General features: G+C 32.6%; 1 protein-coding gene across 1 annotated transcript in view; it reads left to right on the top strand.

Moving 5' to 3' along the window:
* LOC132551466 (tubulin polyglutamylase TTLL5-like) overlaps positions 1-22,272 on the top strand; it is a 42,195-nt gene that overhangs the window by 7,288 nt on the left and 12,635 nt on the right. The window contains exons 12-26 of the mRNA XM_060215606.1: positions 174-281; positions 830-911; positions 1,215-1,276; positions 3,059-3,147; positions 4,979-5,011; positions 7,769-8,040; positions 8,632-8,694; positions 9,315-9,344; positions 13,506-13,554; positions 14,536-14,638; positions 14,868-15,309; positions 15,613-15,727; positions 16,212-16,358; positions 17,044-17,064; positions 19,880-20,001. Of these exons, the coding sequence (XP_060071589.1) occupies positions 174-281; positions 830-911; positions 1,215-1,276; positions 3,059-3,147; positions 4,979-5,011; positions 7,769-8,040; positions 8,632-8,694; positions 9,315-9,344; positions 13,506-13,554; positions 14,536-14,638; positions 14,868-15,309; positions 15,613-15,727; positions 16,212-16,358; positions 17,044-17,064; positions 19,880-20,001 (1,738 nt within the window). The remainder of the gene's footprint in view (positions 1-173; positions 282-829; positions 912-1,214; positions 1,277-3,058; positions 3,148-4,978; positions 5,012-7,768; positions 8,041-8,631; positions 8,695-9,314; positions 9,345-13,505; positions 13,555-14,535; positions 14,639-14,867; positions 15,310-15,612; positions 15,728-16,211; positions 16,359-17,043; positions 17,065-19,879; positions 20,002-22,272) is intronic.

The raw sequence follows: 22,272 nt of genomic DNA, 5'->3' as shown, positions 1-22,272 counted from the left end.
TCTTTCATAAAACAACCAAATTATAATTTATATACAAATTCTTCATTTCAGGAATAAAATCTAAAATTGGATATGTTCAGATATAAATCTTTAAGTAAGTCTATCTGGTTTAGCATATTATAATATAGGTCATTGACCTTAAAGTTTTATCAAACAACTTGTTTTATTTATAGCTCTGATGATGCGAATAGAGGATGTAATCATTAAGTCGATATTGTCAGTAGAACTACCCATCGCCACAGCCTGTAAGATGTTTATGCCATTCAGAGGAAACTGTTTTGGTAAGATTTGTTGTTCACCCATAGTAAGACCTGTTGTTCACCCATAGTAAGACCTGTTGTCACCCATAGTAAGACCTGTTGTTCACCCATAGTAAGACCTGTTGTTCATCCATAGTAAGACCTGTTGTTTACCTATAGTAAGACCTGTTGTTCATCCATAGTAAGACCTGTTGTTTACCCATAGTAAGACCTGTTGTTTACCTATAGTAAGACCTGTTGTTTACCCATAGTAAGACCTATTATTCACCCATTGCAAGAACTATCGTTTAATGTTAAAGTTTTTACACTGATTTTCAAGGAATGCTATTGCTTAAAAGAGATCTGATACGACTTACAATTTATAAACTGCATGGCATATTGCCATTGGACGTTCCTTAGCTCAACTGCTGGACAGGTGACCAAGAAGACATCTTGAAATCTCCCGCTGGCCGGGAGAAACTTTTCTATATTATTTAGACATTTTGTTATATTCGTGAACACTTATACATCATTAAATGTATCAGTTATTTCTGTTAAAGAATGAAATTTATCAGTTATTTCTGTTACAGAACTATATGGGTTTGATGTCCTTATTGATGAAAACATGAAACCCTGGGTGCTAGAAGTCAACTTGTCTCCGTCCTTAGCCTGGTATGTGTAGAGCCAATTATTTTCCCAGTAATTTAAAGTGATGAGTGACATCAATAGTACAACAATGTCACACAGCAGTCTAATGAAGTTTACTCACTAGTGTTTTGTAAAAGAGAAAAAAATTGTCAATTGTCTCTGTTGATTTATTTATTAAAACAAATTGAGGTTGTAAGGATTCTTTTCATTATTTTTGTTTTTAACTTCTTTTATTTTGAATCAAGTAATATGTCATGTTTGAAATGTTCCAGAGAAATATTGTTTGAATTACTGAATAATGGTAACAATTTTGTGACTCTCTTACAGTGATGCTCCATTGGATTTGAAGATAAAAACAAACCTAATCTGTGATCTATTTAGTCTTTCAGGTAAGTCTGTTCTATTGCCTCTGAACGTTGACACATAAGACAGAAAGTCTGTTCTATTGCCTCTGAACGTTGACACATAAGACAGAAAGTCTTTTCTATTGCCTCTGAATGTTGACACATAAGACAGAAAGTCTGTTCTATTGCCTCTGAATGTTGACACATAAGACAGAAAGTCTGTTCTATTGCCTCTGAACGTTGACACATAAGACAGAAAGTCTGTTCTATTGCCTCTGAACGTTGACACATAAGACAGAAAGTCTGTTCTATTGCCTCTGAACGTTGACACATAAGACAGAAAGTCTGTTCTATTGCCTCTGAACGTTGACACATAAGACAGAAAGTCTGTTCTATTGCCTCTGAACATTGACACATAAGACAGAAAGTCTGTTCTATTGCCTCTGAACATTGACACATAAGACAGAAAGTCTGTTCTATTGCCTCTGAACATTGACACATAAGACAGAAAGTCTGTTCTATTGCCTCTGAACATTGACACAGAAGACGGAAAGTCTGTTCTATTGCCTCTGAACGTTGACACATAAGACAGAAAGTCTGTTCTATTGCCTCTGAACATTGACACATAAGACAGAAAGTCTGTTCTATTGCCTCTGAACGTTGACACATAAGACGGAAAGTCTGTTCTATTGCCTCTGAACATTGACACATAAGACAGAAAGTCTGTTCTATTGCCTCTGAACCTTGACACATAAGACAGAAAGTCTGTTCTATTGCCTCTGAACGTTTACACATAAGACAGAAAGTCTGTTCTATTGCCTCTGAACGTTGACACATAAGACAGAAAGTCTGTTCTATTGCCTCTGAACATTGACACATAAGACAGAAAGTCTGTTCTATTGCCTCTGAACGTTGACACATAAAACAGAAAATTGGTAAAGAGTGACTTAAGTAAATACTACATACTAAAAAACAAATCTGAGACACTGATAATTATAGTCTCATTGTTTTTAAAGCTGTTCGGTGGTTAATTGTCCGAAACATTGAAGAATTATGTGTGTTAGAGAAATTTATTACTGAAGCTAACAAGCAACCCATAAATAACTATGATATGTATGATGTATAGTGTTTTCAAATGAGAATCATTCTCTATGTATTGTGTACTGGGTTGAATAAATCTTGAAATCTATTGAAAAATAAATTTATGCAGTAAAATCTGTGATACATGTTGTACAACATCGACGTTAGACAATCATCTGTTTGTCTTCTCTTGTTGCTTAGTAAGGATGTGTCATTATCTTACCTAGTAATGTCCCAGGTATTTACATTTACCTGAGTAATTATTTACATTTGTTCTGATATAATATCATGTAAAATTGAAACATAAATTACATACATTGTACATTTGTACTGCTTAGGTAAATAAAAAACTGAAGCAATGTTTACAGATATGAAATTTGACCTATCCAAGTCAGAAGTACTAAAGTCAGTCTCTGTCTCTTATCAAGATCAAAATGCATCAAGCAAATGAAAAAGTCAGATTTAAAAAATTAACTGTTTTCTTTAATTCAGGTCTGAAGACATTACAATTTTATGTTAAAAGGACAAGGCCTTTTAAACAAACTTAAGACTGCTGCGATTTGTTAAATTTCCAGAATTGGTTTTCATCCTTTGTCAAAAAGCTTAGATATTCGGAAATGCCATCACTGCTTAACAATATTGTGTGAGTTTGGAGAAGTTAAAATTCATGTTGAGTTTATCATAACATTGCAGGTATTATTTGTAATAATATTACAAGTCGTAGAGTTATTTGTAATAATATTACAGGCATCATATGCCACGATCCCATGATGAGGACGCTTCAGCAAAGCCGGCGAAATCAAGAAGTCACTGCCAAAATTGCATCTCGAGCAAAGGTATATCTGAAATGGACACCATGGTGACCTGAATATGTCCGATAACAGTTCCTCTAACTGTCCTCAAAATACCAGTACCTGTCTGAATGTGTGTTCCTGTCCTTATTACACTGTATCCTCATTGATTAGCATGCCAATGTTAAGCTAGCTGTTCATTTTAGCCGTTTATAAGTAGCTAGAGCTGTTAATTGGTAGTCTATGTATGAGCTAAGCTTTGCTAGGTCAATATAGGTAAAGCAAAACCTTTGGCAAAATGCTTTGAGAGAATGCATGCGTTGTTTTAAATATATCCACCATTTAGTAGTTAGGGAGATGGGTATGTAAGAGGGTGGGTGGAGGTCTTGCTTTCACTGTTTGACTTTGTGTGTAGATAAATCCATCCATGTGTTCATAGTATAGCAATTAGCTCTATACCAGATGTCAGATTTAGTTTGTCATTGGTCAAGGTTGCAGGGTCAAAGTTCAAATTTTTGATATACATACAAACTATTCTATGATACCTCAAGTTCAACGTGTTTCATTTGTTATCAGTTACAATATATATTTTATTAGTTTATAGATAAATTCTGAAAAAAAACATGGCACATCATTAGGTCATCGCCAACCTGTCTAATGGGTCAAAGGTCAAGACAGCACTTCATTAGGCCATCATCAACCTGTCTAATAGGTCAAAGGTCAAGACGGCACATCATTAGGCTATCATCAACCTGTCTAATAGGTCAAAGGTCAACACGACACATCATTAAGTCATCATCAACCTGTCTTATAGGTCAACGGTCAACGCGGCACATCATTAGGCCATCATCAACCTGTCTATTAGGTCAAAGGTCAAGACAGCACATCATTAGGTCATTATCAACCTGTCTAATGGGTCAAAGGTCAGGACATAGAAGGGAAGGATTATCAATGTGTGAACCTCACTTTGAAGTTTTGAATTCAGCTCATTTTTTATAAATATCTGAAAACTGGGGCGTTATTTGTGATGAGATGCAGTTTTAGAGCTAAATAAACCTAATCCATAAGAAAATTTTCAAAAAAGAAAAATTGAATTCTTCTCTTCAATATCATTTAAGATTTAATGTCGTGTCTTTGAATTTGAGTATTAAATTAAATGAAGATATTGAATTCCTTGAAAGAAAAGTTCCTCACAGTACTAGCATGAGTTGTTGTCTCTGACTGATGATCATAAGAGCATGATAGATATCTGTGGAGTAATGTATACTTTTATTGTATAACATATTTTAAAATTCAAATTTGTCTGTTTATTTGTATATGCTGGCATGAAATAGATTGTAATGCATGATTTCAAAATATTATTATTGATTGTGGGAAATCTGCCTACCATGAATCAATCATTAACTTTTAACCAGTAAACCCCAAAAATAATTCACTGATTTGTCTTCTTGTCTGATTTCCTGAACTTGTGTCTAACGATCACACTCAGTGACAGTATTAATGATTTCTGTAGAAATGATTTCCAATATTAGATTTCTCACAATTATTCTGAAAAACCACTGGTTACAGTGTGGAAAGCCTCTCTAGCATACCTCAGATTGTGTTCCAGAATCTTACAGGCCAGCTATGGAAACTACTGGCTTTGAGAAAAAGATGGAATTTGATTTGGCTATATACAGATAATGAGGATTGAAAAATATGAATTGATGATACGTTTGTAAATACGGAATTTCATCTCATCCTCATTCACTATTGGACAATGTAAATAACATCCTAAAGAGGGCTTCCATACCAAGTGCTGTACATCACGTCTTTTATTAGTAGAATAAAGCATGTAGATATCACTATTCCTTCACTCCGCCTGCCTTTTTTCCAGTCTGCTCGATTCCGACCTTCTTCTGCCTCCACGGTAAGTCTGTCTGGGACCAGGCACGTGTGTGTGTGTGTGTGTGTTCATTCTTTTGGATGTATAATCAGATAGCTGGCTTTGAACATGACAGAATTTTATTGTTAACAGATGTAGAAATGTCACATGTCCTCATCTATTTATTCTTTGAAATACATGTCCTGATATGTAATGTTGAAACGTCATGGAACAAGACAACCATAGTGTCAATAGTAAACAATCATAGAAAACTACGATATTGATATAAAACCTTTTAGGTGTGAAAACTACGATATTGATATAAAACCTTTTAGGTGTGAAAACTACGATATTGATATAAAACCTTTTGGGTTTTAAATCTGGGATCAATCAGGTTATTTTGGTCTCAATCATATAAATGTCATTTATTGTACAAATCCAATGTTTCAGTTCAACTTTACTCAAGTTGATTGTACAATTTAGATTTTTTAGAAATCAGTAAATTTTGTTAGATAGATTACACTTAGCTTTTAAGCACATACCATCTGTTAAAAGTTATTCAATTCAAAATAGTTTGATTCTGTGGTAGAATTTTGGAAATTGTATCCACTTATCCACTCATCCTGAACACTAAGTTTATGTACTGGTGCAAATGTTTACACAAGTATAGAAATACTGAAACAAATGTTGATGATCCAGAAATACACAAGGATAAAAACTTATCCTGGATACTATCAACTTAAATAGGACCTTTCTTCAATAAAGATTCTAGATTAAATTTATCAAAGTAGTTTTCTTCCTCCATCATAAAAAATGTCTTCGTGTGACTATTACTACACATAAAGTGATATCTGTAACATACCGAAACCCCATCAGGTTAATAGAGAACATATAGTGCTATTATCATCTACAGTCTGTATGTTAGATAAAGGCGATGATCTTTGGATTTTCTTTAGACAATTAATACATTGATGATACATCGTTAGTAACTATGAAATTATTCATTAACAAGTTAACGAGTAACACATTGCCATGTATATATATACTCTACTTACTTTGAAACTGTGAATCTGAATTCTTATGTAATGTATTTCATAGTAATAGATTAGTATACTAACATATATTATGGATGTACTAAGCTGGCTGGAATTTCCTGGCATTTGTATTCAATAACTTTTAACAAGTTGGATACATGATATTAAATGATTTTCATTTTCAGGACCTGAAACCATCTCTAAGTTTGCGGGTTTGTACTGACAAGCCTCTCTGTCATGCTCTGTTGTCTGTGATTCATGTCGTCTTTCTGTTGTTTTCTGTTACAGCAATGCATACATGATTGCATTGCTGTAGTTATGTTGTCTCTTACAAACATGCTGTATCTTTTTGTTACAGCTATATGGCATATTTTCTGTTTCCATATGACCCTGCTGTGTTGCAGTCAAACTTGTGTTGAAATGTTACTTACTGGTAACTTGTTAACAGTCATCAGACAGGGAGAGATTGTTATACAACAGGATGTACAACAAATTTTTGTGAGATTTTTTATCTCTTTGATTTTGTAGGAATTCATAATCCATGAACACAGGTGTCTGAATCAACATAAAGTATTATTGGGTTTAGTTAGTGACAGCTATTTATGTAATAATTCTTGAAAACCCAGATTTGAGCATTGTGTAAATAAATCATTTTACAGTGTAATGAAAAAAATATTCCATCACAGATTTGACTGCTCTGCTGACTCTGAGGAAGGGCTTACTTCGTGCTATCATTTTCACTTTCGACATTTGTTTTTTCCTGCTTGTTGGCTGAGGTATTAGTTGTGGAAGTGCCAAGAGTTTTGTTCTTTCAATTTTGTTTGTTTGTTGTGGTTTTTTGTATATATTTGTTGTCGTGTTTTTGGTAGTTTGATATTTTCAGTTTCAGCCATTTATTGATTAATGAATGACATACATGCTTATTTATTTCTTAGTCAATCTATGGATTTCTATTTCTTAATGTTAACTTCTTATAATGAAAGAGAAATAGAATCTTATAATGGTCTGTTCTATGGACAGGAATATCTTGACCCAAAAAATTATACCTAGTCTAAGTTCACAAAAGTTACACAAAGTTGAATTTGTAAATTGTAACTTTCTTACTGGGTACTTATAAGTTTGAACATTTTTGTACTTTTTCTGAAAGGTACAAAAAAGTTACAAAAAAGAGTTTTAAAAAGGTATACCTTTGATAACTTATTTGGGTTATGGTTATGCTATGTTAAATTAGGACACTTCATTATTGTGAATTGTGTCATAGAACTTGCCAGCTGTCGTATTCTACCTTGTGTGAGATAAAGCTATCACCTCTCCACCAACTATTAGCTCACTCTATGAAAGAGGTGAGATTTCAATATTCAAGACAAAATTGTATCATTGAAAAGAATTCTCTTACACATACATTTTACATGTCTCATCAAAAGTTGTTTAAAGTTCTTATCATGTTGTTTAAAGTTCTTTTTTGTGATTAAAGATTTGTTATTATTTTGTTTTTACTGGTGATATATCTATCCTGGTTATCCTTTACGACTAGTTGTCAGCATTAATTGATATATCATAGATAGAATTGAATCTGGAGTATTAATGACTGTTTCTCGTAAATTACACTTCGTCCATATTTAGAAATAGTTACTGATTAACTATTTCTTCTTATACTTGAATACGTTAATGAAGATTTTGTTCTTAACTAACATAAAGACTGTTTGATAGAAATTGTTAGAAGAATGAAAATATAACATTGAAATATTTGTCTTTAATTTCATTGTAGAAACAAAGACCAATGTCAGCAGGGTCATCAAATAATGCTAGGTCATCTTCAAGGAACTCTGAACGAAGCTCCAATGCAGACAAGCCTGGTGGAATGTCTGGTCTCACTAGCGAAGAAATCAAGATTTTACGTCGAGTAAAAGAGGAAGAAAATCGGTCAGGGGGGTGGGTGAGGATCTTCCCTACTCCAGACTCTTGGGATCTGTATTCGTCATTTCTACAATATTCTAGCACAAATAACTTCATGCTTCACAGCCGACTCTACCCAGAAAGGTAAATATATCTCAACGTAAAAAAGTATTTCTAAGAAGTTAAATCTCATATCATGTATGACATCCACAATAATATCCATGATCTATATTTCAGTGTCATTATTTCTACGGTTAATTTCTTTCTTTAACTTTCTTTTTTTTTTTTCAAATGTAATGTTCATGATATCCTCAAACCTTATACATGTAATATGAAATTTACTTAAACACATACAGCTCATAAAAAATGAGAAAAAATATAGAATGGGAGGCTGGGAACCGGAAGGGGGGAGAGGGAGATTAAATGTGAAAGTTTGCTCTTTGTTCATAATGTTACTCAAATCTTGTATAGATCAATCTTCTGAGTAACTTAAGGTTTTTTAATGTTATCTTGTTTTATGGAAATAATGCCCTTTAAGGAGAAATCTATATATAGATTCTAAATATGCAATATTTATGGAACACTTGTTTACAAAATTTGCTAAATACCAAAAAAGGTGCTGCATGCTGCCTGAGAATGTAGTTATAACTGTCTGACAGTAATTTATATTGATGTGATGTCAAGGAAAATCCATCACATGAATTTACAGAGAAAAAAAAATCTTTTCTTTTACAGACACAAGTCAACATCTAGTCAGCCAAAGACTGCAGGAACAGCCTCTTTAGGATCTAGAGCCAGGTAGTGTTTATATAATTACCCCCTCATCAGGCCCTAACCTCCTCCTCTTGTGTCACCCCTACTTATAACTAGGTCTCTCTAGTACCACTGATTAAGCATGGTCGACTTTCATTACTGACAAAGAATGGTGTTTATTTTTGTGATGATATACATGACTGCCAAATAGATTTCACAAATCGGTTTTCATAACAGCTGATCTTCTTTGTAAACTTTGAAATTCTTTACTTCATGAATTCCTTAATTTTGTTATTATGTTATTTACCACATCTACATTTTGTTAGAGATGAAAATAAGTTTTATACACATCACAAAAAATATTACAAACTTTCAAGAAAATTTTGTTACCATGGTGGGATTATTTCTATTGTCAATTTCCACTGGCTATTTTTGATAACATGGTGTAAGGATTTTTTGTCGTCAAATGAATAGAGTTTAAGCTCTGAGGCTCCAACTTGTGTTTGAACGAATGCTTTTCAAATTCAAGTTTCCCTCAAAACAGAAGTCTTTTAAGATATTTCATGAATTTAGATTTTTCTTGATTTTGTGAATTTTAGTAACAATGTCAGGAATAAAAAGGATATATGAACGAAAGAGAATTGATTGACACTGAACTTTTTCAGAATAAATCCTATTTTACGATCATCCTACAAGTAAGTAATGTAAAGGTATTGTAATGTAGAATTTGTGTACCTTCTTGGAATGCTACGTCTAGCCACAAGCAAAAACAAAGTATCCTAATCACAGCATATTTATTATAAATTGTTCTATCTTCTACAACATAATGTAGTTTAGTGCTCTGTATCGTCAGTCATTTTCCTGACCTTGGAAGATTTTGGAACAGTTTTGAAATTTAGATATATATTTTTTTCTTGCCAAGATATTGTGTTACAAATCATTGGTATCAATCTGTATAAACCATGTAACATGTCTATCTAGGTGGATTAAGTTTGGATCTTGTCAGATGCATGCACAGTACAGTATATTAGAATAAATGGCTTCTTTAAATTCAGAAGGAAAATAGCATTGCTCTAAATTTAATATTCCTGAAATTTTAAATAGGTACATACATAGTGGTGCAATATTGAAGTGAAATGACTAGCCAGCTTTTTTACGGTACATTTGTACATAGTGTATCAGCAAATATTTTTTAGAATTAAATAAGCATGTAAATAATACAGTTAAGAAATAATTATAAAGTAGATTGGTGGCAGCATAATTAAATTATTTGCACAAAATTTAGAATTCTTGTCTTAGGAAATTTAAACTGTTTGTACATAAGATGTACAGGTTCTGATCATTATAGATGTTTTATCTAAGTTACATATAATGTGCACTGAGACCTTTCAGTTTTAACTGCAGGACTGAAATGATATTGATGATATCTGTCACCATCAGTTATATAGTAACTACAGTGATTGTACCATTTCTATACCATTTAATAAGCCCAGGGGAAGACACATGACCTCTGACTCAAAGTCAGGAGATGGGCTGAATACAGGACAATAAGTCTAGGTGGCCACATTTAACCTCTGACTCAAAGTCAGGAGATGGGCTGGATACAGGACAATAAGTCTAGGTGGCCACATTTAACCTCTGACTCAAAGTCAGGAGATGGGCTGAATACAGGACAATAAGTCTAGGTGGCCACATTTAACCTCTGACTCAAAGTCAGGAGATGGGCTGGATACAGGACAATAAGTCTAGGTGGCCACATTTAACCTCTGACTCAAAGTCAGGAGATGGGCTGGATACAGGACAATATGCCAACGGGTGGGGGAGGGCATATGACATTGGTCTCAAGTCAGGATATGGGTTTATTACAGGGCAATAAGCACAGGGAAAGTGGGGGGATATGATATCTGACTCAAAGTCAGGATATGGGTTTATTACAGGGCAATAAGCACAGGGAAAGTGGGGGGATATGATCTCTGACTCAAAGTCAGGATATGGCTTTATTACAGGGCAATAAGCACAGGGAAAGTGGGGGGATATGATCTCTGACTCAAAGTCAGGATATGGGTTTATTACAGGGCAATAAGCACAGGGAAAGTGGGGGGATATGATCTCTGACTCAAAGTCAGGATATGGCTTTATTACAGGGCAATAAGCACAGGGAAAGTGGGGGGATATGATCTCTGACTCAGCATCAGGATATGGGTTTATTACAGGGCAATAAGCACAGGGTAAGTGGGGGGATATGATCTCTGACTCAAAGTCAGGATATGGGTTTATTACAGGGCAATAAGCACAAGGAAAGTGGGGGGATATGATCTCTGACTCAAAGTCAGGATATGGGTTTATTACAGGGTAAGAAGTCCAGCGGAAGGAATGGTATGTGATCTCTGACTCAGCATCAGGACATGGGCTTATAACAGGATAAGCCCAGGGGATGGGGGAACATTTGATCTCTGGCTCAGACTCAAAGTCAGTATGTGGGCTTTTTACAGGACAAACCCAGGGGAAGGGGGTATGATATCTTACTCAAAGTCAGGATTTGGGCTTTTTACAGGACAATAAGCCCAGGAGACCAAATGAGACCTCTTACAGTCAGGACATCAGGAGAAAAATATATATTATTTTTTGTTTGTGTCTATGCTGAGTCTGTTTTAGTTTTAAAATTGGTGAACTCATTTCTGGCCATGACTTATTGCTAAATAAATACATTATTTAGGTCAACATTGATGCCAATATCACTTTTTAGGGAGAAATGTGATGCTAAGTTAGCTAACCAATCTACAACAGTCCTGCAGCAAAAATAAAAGAGAGTTATACATATCCCATTACGTTTACTCAAGTCGTGGTGATGTTGTATAAGGGGTGCATGTGGTCATGCTTTTCACTTTGTCTGGTGGCAGTGTACATTTACTCACGCTTTCGCATGCATTGTTTAATGTACGTTAGACATAGATGATGAGAGATATAATCGGTAGTAGTGATTTAGGGTGGTGATAACAGGTGTTTAGTGATATAAGCTTTCCACGTTCAAACTGTAATGAAAATACATGACAAAGGTAAGACATACTCAGCAATAATATTGAAAAAAGAACATCAAATGTGATATCCATGATTATTTCCAGACAATGGAATTAATTACACATTTGTTATAGAACCAGTCATTAGTGGATGTTTTAGTTGTGGTTGTAGACAAGTGCTTTTGATGGGGTTGTATGTCATTAAGGAACTATTTGCAGGTTGTATAACAGTGCTATTAATATCATGGATAAATTCAGTATAGTTTGTCAGATGATAATATCACAGGTAGTATTTGACAAATTTAATTCATAAATTTAATTAATTACATTTTTTTTCAATACTTCTAACCATTAAAGCTGTATCTATTTAAAACCATTATTGCCTGCATCTGAAGTGGGAGTTATCTCCCCTACTGAATATTAAATTTGTGAGCCTGCGATTTCTGTATAGGATTATACTTCATTTTCTGACAGTATTATACTGTTTCTTTATTAACCTGACTGTATTCTAAAATATCCTCTTCAACTCCTGCAATAATATGATACATTTCCATTTTTTACTAAAAGCATGCTGGAAGCACGTTATATCTTTGTTCTAGCATTACTGCCTTAATTATACGTCTCTCTATTTTACTTTGACAGTTATACTTGTCATGCCCTCAGACCATTTTACTGATCTCAGACCATTTTACTTTGACAGTTATACTTGTCATGCCCTCAGACCATTTTACTGATCTCAGACCATTTTACTTAGGCAGTTATACTTGTCATGCCCTCAGACCATTTTACTGATCTCAGACCATTTTACTGATCTCAGACCATTTTACTTAGGCAGTTATACTTGTCATGCCCTCAGACCATTTTACTGATTTCAGACCATTTTACTTTGACAGTTATACTTGTCATGCCCTCAGACCATTTTACTTTGACAGTTATACTTGTCATGCCCTCAGACCATTTTACTTTGACAGTTATACTTGTCATGCCCTCAGACCATTTTACTTTGACAGTTATACTTGTCATGCCCTCAGACCATTTTACTTTGACAGTTATACTTGTCATGCCCTCAGACCATTTTACTTTGACAGTTATACTTGTCATGCCCTCAGACCATTTTACTTTGACAGTTATACTTGTCATGCCCTCAGACCATTTTACTGATTTGCCTTTATTTTTTGTAAAGTATAAAGAACATGGTCACATTTAAAAAAAATAAAAGAAAACATTTGGAAGTTCTTTAAGGAACATAGAAATACATTGTATGTTACGAATGCAGATTATTTTATATTTTAATTAGATTTAGTTCAGATTAATCAAATTAAAATATAAAACAGGAAGGCTGGAGAAAAGTAGGTCAGCAAGTGATTTTTTATGAAAGTGAGGGAAAAGGGTTTGAGCACTTGATACAAACTACAAATTGATATACTATTGTCAAAATCGATGAAATATTTCTAGTTTATTTGGGGACCAGTTGAAGTTCAATGTTTTATCATAGATAACATTTGTCTTTAATTCTTGAGGTGTTTTAACAAATTCAGTAAAAAATATACATATAAGGGAATACATACTTGGTACCCACAAAATGAAGCACATACAGTATATGTATGAGAAGGTAAAATTGTTGAAAGTGAAATAAAAAACAATGAAAAGATAATCTTTAAAATTTTGGTCTAGGTCACAAGGTAGAATGGCTTTGATTTTCATCATAAATCTCAAAACATATCAGTAACCCTGATTTGATTTCATATGTGAATGATCGACAGCTGTTGTGTGAAACTAATTATCTGCCTGACTTTGTTGGACATTTCATTTGTTACCACTGATCTTTCTCTCTTACAGAAATACGTACGCTCATCTTGGTCTTTCAACGGGGAAGTCAGATTCCGAGGTGAGTAGGAAGAAATATTCTCTAAACAAAGTAGATACATTAGATAATAAGAAGAATGACTGACAACAGTCTTTATCATTATATACTATTTGAATTTGTGGCTGAGAAATTACAAAATGAGTTTGATAATAAACAGGATTATAGTGAGGTCATAAACGGGATAACAGTGAGGTCATAAACGGGATAACAGTGAGGTCATAAACGGCATTACAGTGAGGTCATAAACGGCATTACAGTGAGGTCATCATTTATTATAAGGATATATATAGTCAAACCTCATTATTTCCAACTCGTATAGCTCAAAGACCTCATTTTGTTTGAAGAAATTTATCTGTCCTGGCCAAACTATTCACCAAACATTCGATCTCACTTAAATCGATTACCTATAACTCGAAGCTTTCCAACAGTCCATTGACTTCAGTTAGACCATATCCTGGTTTAGTTAATTCTATAACATCATGAAATGTAAAAAAATCTGTGATTGCAGAAACAGTCCTTTGTAAAGATACTCACACTTGTGGTAATTAAATACTATAAACTGACAAATATTTGTGTGCCGTTTGTTTCTTTGATGATTTCTGTTGCTTGAGTGGCTGTAAAATTGTTCATCGCAAACAGGTTAGCTTCTACATAGTGGTACACTCTGTCCTATCTGGATACAGTTTTACATATAATAGGAAAATGTTTTGTTTCATAACTCTACTTCAGTAAGTTATAAATTATGTTTGTGCCATTTTAATTAAAAAGGAAATAGATATCAAATCAGAGACACAGTAATATTTAGTTTGTGAGTGAAAGCAAGTTTGGTTTGTGATCAAATAGCTGAGAAGAGCTTAATATTAATTTCAAAATCCATGAAAAATGTATCAGAGATAACTGGTTTATCAAATTAATGTCATGAACATTAATGGCTGTGAAAATAAAGTGGTTGAACATGACTGGTTGATACCTGTTAATTGTTTACTCTTGTTTTCACTTTAGCTGGCAGAGTGTTATGCAGATGCGATCATAAGAACTAGACACTATGAACGAAAACTTGGAACAGGTCGCAATCGACGGAAAGGGAAGAGGAAAAATCGTAAAGGTAGTGGGTATTCTTATAGATGTTGTATCAACATAAATGCAAAAATTGTCATTTTCCAAACATTTTTTCTTTCAATACTATTGAATAATACTTGGTAGATGCTTGTATGAATGTAACTTTCAGAATCATAATGACATAATTTGACTTGACAATTAATAACAGACATTTCATTACTCTAAAAAAACAGAAAATTTTCGTAAGTGTGATATTTGTTATTTAATGTTTTTAGCTAAATCAAAGACAAAATTAGCTCAGGGTGTGGCAGAGGATGGTGAAGGAGAGGAGGAGGGAGAAGGAGTGGAGGAAGATGCAGGGGGAGACAACCAAAGTCCAAAAGAGGAACAGAGGACTACTGTAACATCATATGAATCAGGGACCCACATAGACAGAGTTCCTGTGGAAGGAGAGACTGAAAACTCATCCAAAAATGTAGAAACAATAAAAAAACAAGAATCTTCATCTCCTGATGATCCTCCACCTAAACCAAGTAAAACAGTGGAAAGACAACCCCACAAACCACAATCCACCATCATCAGTGCAGGGGACGCTCCTTCACGACCGCCGGAGAAGGAAATGGAATCACAGTCTGTTGTTGCTCCATCCAAACCACCCATACCACAAGAACCAAAATTCAGGGTTGTAGAAATGTTGCATAAAGGCAGCTCTCTCAGGTACGGCTTTAAAACAACTGCTACAGTCAGAATTCTGATGTTTGATATATTTTGTGGCTTTCTATTTTTGATATTTTATGTGTAAAAATGTCTAGAATTCTGAGCATACATAAAGTTTGGATTTTTTTTTTTATATATATATATATATATAAATTTTGTTTGTAGTTGTTGTGTTGCAGAATTGATCTTAATACCATTCAAGCTTTTTCAATGTTCTGGATACAAAACACCACTCCCCTACGTATGACTGTTGGAACAGTGTTGTTTGATAACAGTGTTGACAGCATGGTTTTTATTTGACAGTAAAGTACAGGCCCGCAGTGCATTCGCCATGTACCTGGTGAGAGTCCAGCAGCGTCTCGTGTCAGAACACAACCCAACCTCTCAGGAAGATATTGATGCTCTTAATGAGCAAATGGTGAGGTTATAAAAATTAGTCAGTAATAATTGAAAATTTGTAATTATTTAAAATTGACATTTAACCTGAAATCTGATTATAGAAATACATAATAATGCCTCTTACACCAAGCAGTAGTTGTATGTACCATGTTCTCGATGTTTGTTCATGGCCCATCAGCATATCACTGATATCCCATGAAAAGCATTGGGATGACTTTCTATTAAATTTTAATTTCTAATGGATTTGTTAAATTAATGGCTTTCATTAATGAAGGCATCATTTAAGAAATAATGACATTTTAATATGTATTGGATTGCCAGACCTACTACAATCTATGTAAATCATAATTATGGAAAATAGTGTTTCTTTTCAGTAAAGTTATACTTTGTATTATTGAAATTACAGGTAAATGTTACAGTATTGTGGAAGATAATTTTTTTTTCCGTAAGATAAGTTCTTCTAACATAAATAACAGGTTAATGAATTAAAACTCATTTTACAGGATTTAGTTTTACGATTTCTTAAACGAGCAGCTGTCAATTTACAACAACAGTTCAAGGTCATTGTACCGAGTCGTAAATTACCACTGAATGATCGACGCCGGATTCTAGCCAAACAGCTTGGTGACTTTGTTCACATTTACAACAAGGTAAAAGATATATATGATAGGATACTCTAGCTTTGAAACTTAACTGCTGCATTCATAGGATCAGACAATTTAATACTCATTTCAAACTAATCATGAATTGTTATGTTAAAAAGAGTTCTGGACGGAAATTTACCTAACTTATGATGCATTGTAACCAGTTGTAATTCATCGTATAAGATCATAATTGAATTCCATCGTAGAATTTTTTCGTTCTTTGTTTGTTTTACATTTATTAAGCAACTCCTCAACAACTTCTTTGCTTAGATTGATTAAATGTTTCCCTCGCTTTAAGGAGCTTTACGGTCTTTTAGTATCATGTAAGTTTGCTCTGAAGTTGGTGAGCTCTCCTTTGTCCAATCAATGAAGCAGGATTTCCAGAGTGGCAGAATCAAATAAACTCTTCACCTCCATTCATAAATACAAGCTCTCCAGGGTGGTCTATGTTGTAGTTTTAGACAACTCAGAAATTCTCCAGATGTTGGAAACTTTCCCATATCACAAATTTCCCAAGGTAATCTCCTTTGTTGTTTGGAAACGTCTATAGTTCTCCTGATTTTAAACAATGTTCCATACAAGAACTTCCCCAGAGTAGTCTCCCTTGTTGTTTAGAAGTAGGTCTCCTAATTGAAGACTTTTTCCAGACATGTTCTCTGCTGCCTTGTTAGAGTGCACCATTCTGTTACAGCTGCTTCATCACAGTAAACAGGTATAATTGGCATGTATTGATCTTGGCTTTAGGGCTAGTATACAACAAAACTACCCTCCCCATGTTCATCGTAGTAAAAATCTATATAATTACAAATGTATTCCTGTGTTTAATTGGACGTTTTGTATCCTCCAATCCAAGCATGCTTAAAGCCCATGATATCAGATCTGAATTTTCATGATTGATTTTTTTTTTACATGAAATATATTTAATGTAAGTAATGTAAATACCTCATTATATATTATATACAACGTACCTGTTAATCAATGAGCATGTGGAACCAGTCAAGCTTCTCACAATTGCATGATAGATATAAAATTAAGTTTTTGGAATGCTAACTTCATGCAATATATATCATATTAAGTGATATTCAGAACACCATTTTCACCTAAAGCTGACTTTATTTCTCTCTATTGGTTGGTTATACAAATAGATATTACAACTATGTGTTTGTAAATCTCTCTTTTCACAAAAATCAAACAGATGGTGTTTTTGAAGTATCTTGATACTGTAAGCATACTTGTATATTGAAGCGATGATTTGATGTTATCTAGTGCTACAGCTACCATAGTGGTTTTCATATCTCTTGCTTTTGTATCTGGAGAAGTGAACATAAAACACATTTATCCTTAAAATGCCAAGAGGATTATTGTTGAAACAATATGCAGCCTTAACATATTTATTCAGAAAACATTTAATTACAAATTACATATTTTGCGTTTGATTTCCTGTGTAATGGACGTCCGTAGATTGTGAGTAGAGATATCATAATTGTGTTTAGTGAAAATAGCAGAGAAGCAACAGTGTTTGACAATTTGAGTGAAGACTTGATTGAAATTTTGACATGGAGGTTGAATAAGAAACTGAACCAGTCTGACTGTCTAGACAGAATGTAGAAACTGAACCAGTCTGACTGTCTAGACAGAATATAGAAACTGAACCAGTCTGACTGTCTAGACAGAATATAGAAACTGAACCAGTCTGACTGTCTAGACAGAATATAGAAACTGAACCAGTCTGACTGTCTAGAGAGAATATAGAAACTGAACCAGTCTGACTGTCTAGACAGAATATAGAAACTGAACCAGTCTGACTGTCTAGACAGAATATAGAAACTGAACCGGTCTGATGTCTAGACAGAATATAGAAACTGAACCAGTCTGACTGTCTAGACAGAATATAGAAACTGAACGGGTCTGACTGTCTAGACAGAATATAGAAACTGAACCGGTCTGACTGTCTAGACAGAATATAGAAACTGAACCGGTCTGACTGTCTAGCCAGAATATAGAAACTGAACCAGTCTGACTGTCTAGAGAGAATATAGAAACTGAACCAGTCTGACTGTCTAGACAGAATATAGAAATTGAACCAGTCTGACTGTCTAGACAGAATATAGAAACTGCACCAGTCTGACTGTCTAGACAGTTGAATGTCATGTGATTATGGTACTCTGTTTTTGGGGTTTGGTGCTTGTCTAGTCTAGAGACTTGTTTTAGTATTAGATTAAAGTTTTGCTGTAATACCTGACAGTAAAGAATTACTGGAAATTAACAGGCAATTTAAACAACACAAATGACAACCCTGAGATATATATACATACAAACAAACCATATTTATTTATACATCACAAACCTGCATCTATAAAAAATCAAGTTTAGCATTAAGGGTAACTCAGCTATCAATACACAAAACTGTTCTAGTGAAATTAACACAGATAATCTTCCTGTCTGGGTTAAGGTGGACAATTATCTATTAAATAATTTCACATTAATTGTGGTTATGCATGTTTTGTTCTAACAATTTACCCAGATCAAAAACCCCTAAGTGTATATTTCGGGCTTAAAATATATAATTATGATATATCTTATAATTATAAAATTGAAATTGCCAAAACTCTGATCAAGTGTAAAAATATGTGTATGATTGAGCTGAGTGCCCATAAAATGACAATAGATGTTTTACACGTGTCATCAAGGAGTTATTTTTTCATTGTTCAAGATTAAATAGAACAACCCTATAACGACCCTATGTATTCATCATGATAAATAAACTGTATGCTTACAATAACTCAACAAAAGTGCAGTCCATGAAACTACTGATAGAGAAAAGAATTTCTTCATGCATGAACTATCAAAATTAAAAAAAAAAAAATGTTTATTTTGGCCATATCGCTTTAGAAAAAAGTCAGTGAAATAGAGGCAATGGTTTACACTGATACTTTTAGGTATGGCTTATTGGATCGACTAAATTCTTCTGAATGTGTTTGGCCCCTCATGTCTGATAAAGGGGTTCCAAGTGATTGGGTCCTTTTTTAAAAGAGAACACAGTTTAATTTTGTAAATTTTCCAATATATTTCCAGTGCATGTGTATTTCATCAAATTATGGAGTTTTTTCCCTTTTCTGTAGGTTTATTGGAGGGTGTCCTAACAATCATCTGAAAGATTAACATCAATCTATAATGTATTTGATCTGAGACAATTTGCAAAGTGTTGATGGATAGTAGATCAACATGATGGCATATGATGTCATATTATTGTGTTGAGATCTAGAAAATATCTACACACTGGTGAATCCAGCTTAACACTGAGTTAATGGGAGGCTATGATGCAGAGGTTTTTTGGGGTTTGTTTATATATACAAAGTTATTTCATTGTATTATTGGAAGACATAATGACTATTAAAATTATAAATAGAGATATTGAACTTTTTATAATTGAAATTTCTGAAACGGAAATAGATTACATAAAACAAAGTTACAATTAAATATCATTTTTTCAGATCAAGATTTTTTTTATGATTATTTTTATTTAGGAAACCGAACAAATTAGACTGAAGAAATTGGCTGAACAGAAACAGGGTAAAACAGCTGAGGTACATCCACGGGGAGAGACATTGTGTGAAAAACGATTTGAGAAATTTGTGAACATAGCCAGGTATGTGCCAAAAGTCTGTGTTTTAAATTTCTCTTCAATTAGGTTGTGGAATGTCCTCATCTGTGTGGGGGTCTTACAAACAAACAAATCATCAGTTCAAAAGATAAGTATGAATTATACTTACGATGAAATGTAAAAATACAAAAAAAAAAACTGCAGATTAATCTAGATTTTCAATAATTTTGGCTATTATGTTAAGGTAAAAAGTGATTTCAATACAAAATTTTTTTTTTAAATTTGTATGATTTGAATGTATCATAACTGAGATTGCTTGTTCTTATTACTGTGTAAGTTACAATACAGACCAACTGAACACATGTAAGCCATTTCTATCAACATCACTAAAATAGGGACTATGATTTGATTACAACAGGTTTCCATCAGTTCTTTAACTTTATTACCTAGTTTTAATTTGTGTCTGGGTTCATGAAGACCATTTTATTGTCAGTCCTTTACAGATGATTAACAGGATCTATGTATCTACCTTTTCTACAAACTACTTACACTAATTGAGATAATTTATGTTATTTTTACACTAATTGAGATAATTTATGTTATTTTTACACTAATTGAGATAATGTATGTTATTTTTACACTAATTGAGATAATGTATGTTATTTTTAAACTAATTGAGATACTGTATGTTATTTTTACACTAATTGAGATAATGTTATTTTTACACTAATTGAGATAATGTTATTTTTACACTAATTGAGATAATGTTATTTTTACACTAATTGAGATAATTTTTTGTTATTTTTACACTAATTGAGATAATTTATGTTATTTTTACACTAATTGAGATAATGTATGTTATTTTTCCACTAATTGAGATACTGTATGTTATTTTTACACTAATTGAGATAATGTTATTTTTAAACTAATTGAGATAATTTTTTGTTATTTTTACACTAATTGAGATAATTTATGTTATTTTTACACTAATTGAGATAATGTATGTTATTTTTCCACTAATTGAGATACTGTATGTTATTTTTACACTAATTGAGATAATGTTATTTTTACACTAATTGAGATAATGTTATTTTTAAACTAATTGAGATAATTTTTTGTTATTTTTACACTAATTGAGATAATTTATGTTATTTTTACACTAATTGAGATAATGTATGTTATTTTTCCACTAATTGAGATACTGTATGTTATTTTTACACTAATTGAGATAATGTTATTTTTAAACTAATTGAGATAATTTTTTGTTATTTTTACACTAATTGAGATAATTTATGTTATTTTTACACTAATTGAGATAATGTATGTTATTTTTCCACTAATTGAGATACTGTATGTTATTTTTACACTAATTGAGATAATGTTATTTTTAAACTAATTGAGATAATTTTTTGTTATTTTTACACTAATTGAGATAATTTATGTTATTTTTACACTAATTGAGATAATGTATGTTATTTTTCCACTAATTGAGATACTGTATGTTATTTTTACACTAATTGAGATAATGTTATTTTTACACTAATTGAGATAATGTTATTTTTAAACTAATTGAGATAATTTTTTGTTATTTTTACACTAATTGAGATAATTTATGTTATTTTTACACTAATTGAGATAATGTATGTTATTTTTCCACTAATTGAGATACTGTATGTTATTTTTACACTAATTGAGATAATGTTATTTTTACACTAATTGAGATATGTTATTTTTACACTAATTGAGATAATTTTTTGTTATTTTTACACTAATTGAGATAATGTTATTTTTACACTAATTGAGATAATGTTATTTTTACACTAATTGAGATAATGTTATTTTTACACTAATTGAGATAATTTTTTGTTATTTTTACACTAATTGAGATAATTTACGTTATTTTTACACTAATTGAGATAATGTATGTTATTTTTACACTAATTGAGATATTTTTTTGTTATTTTTACACTAATTGAGATAATTTTTTGTTATTTTTACACTAATGGAGATAATTTATGTTATTTTTACACTAATTGAGATAATGTATGTTATTTTTACACTAACTGAGATAATGTATGTTATTTTTACACTAATTGAGATATTTTTTTGTTATTTTTACACTAATTGAGATGATTTATGTTATTTTTACACTAATTGAGAAATTAGGTGACCAAATTCTTTTTTGTTCTCTAATCATGAAAATGTGTATACATATAGTGTATATAAATGGCCTATACAAAATGTGTAACAATGGATGACATTAGCAGATTTAGGAAGAGTTATACTACAAAAAGTGCTGGCAATGCAATACTGTCA

Source organism: Ylistrum balloti, unplaced genomic scaffold, assembly GCF_031769215.1.
Source record: "Ylistrum balloti isolate Yb309-2 unplaced genomic scaffold, AGI_CSIRO_Ybal_v1 Utg370200, whole genome shotgun sequence".
Lineage (NCBI taxonomy): Eukaryota > Metazoa > Mollusca > Bivalvia > Pectinida > Pectinidae > Ylistrum > Ylistrum balloti.
This window is presented reverse-complemented; position numbering and strand designations above follow the sequence as displayed.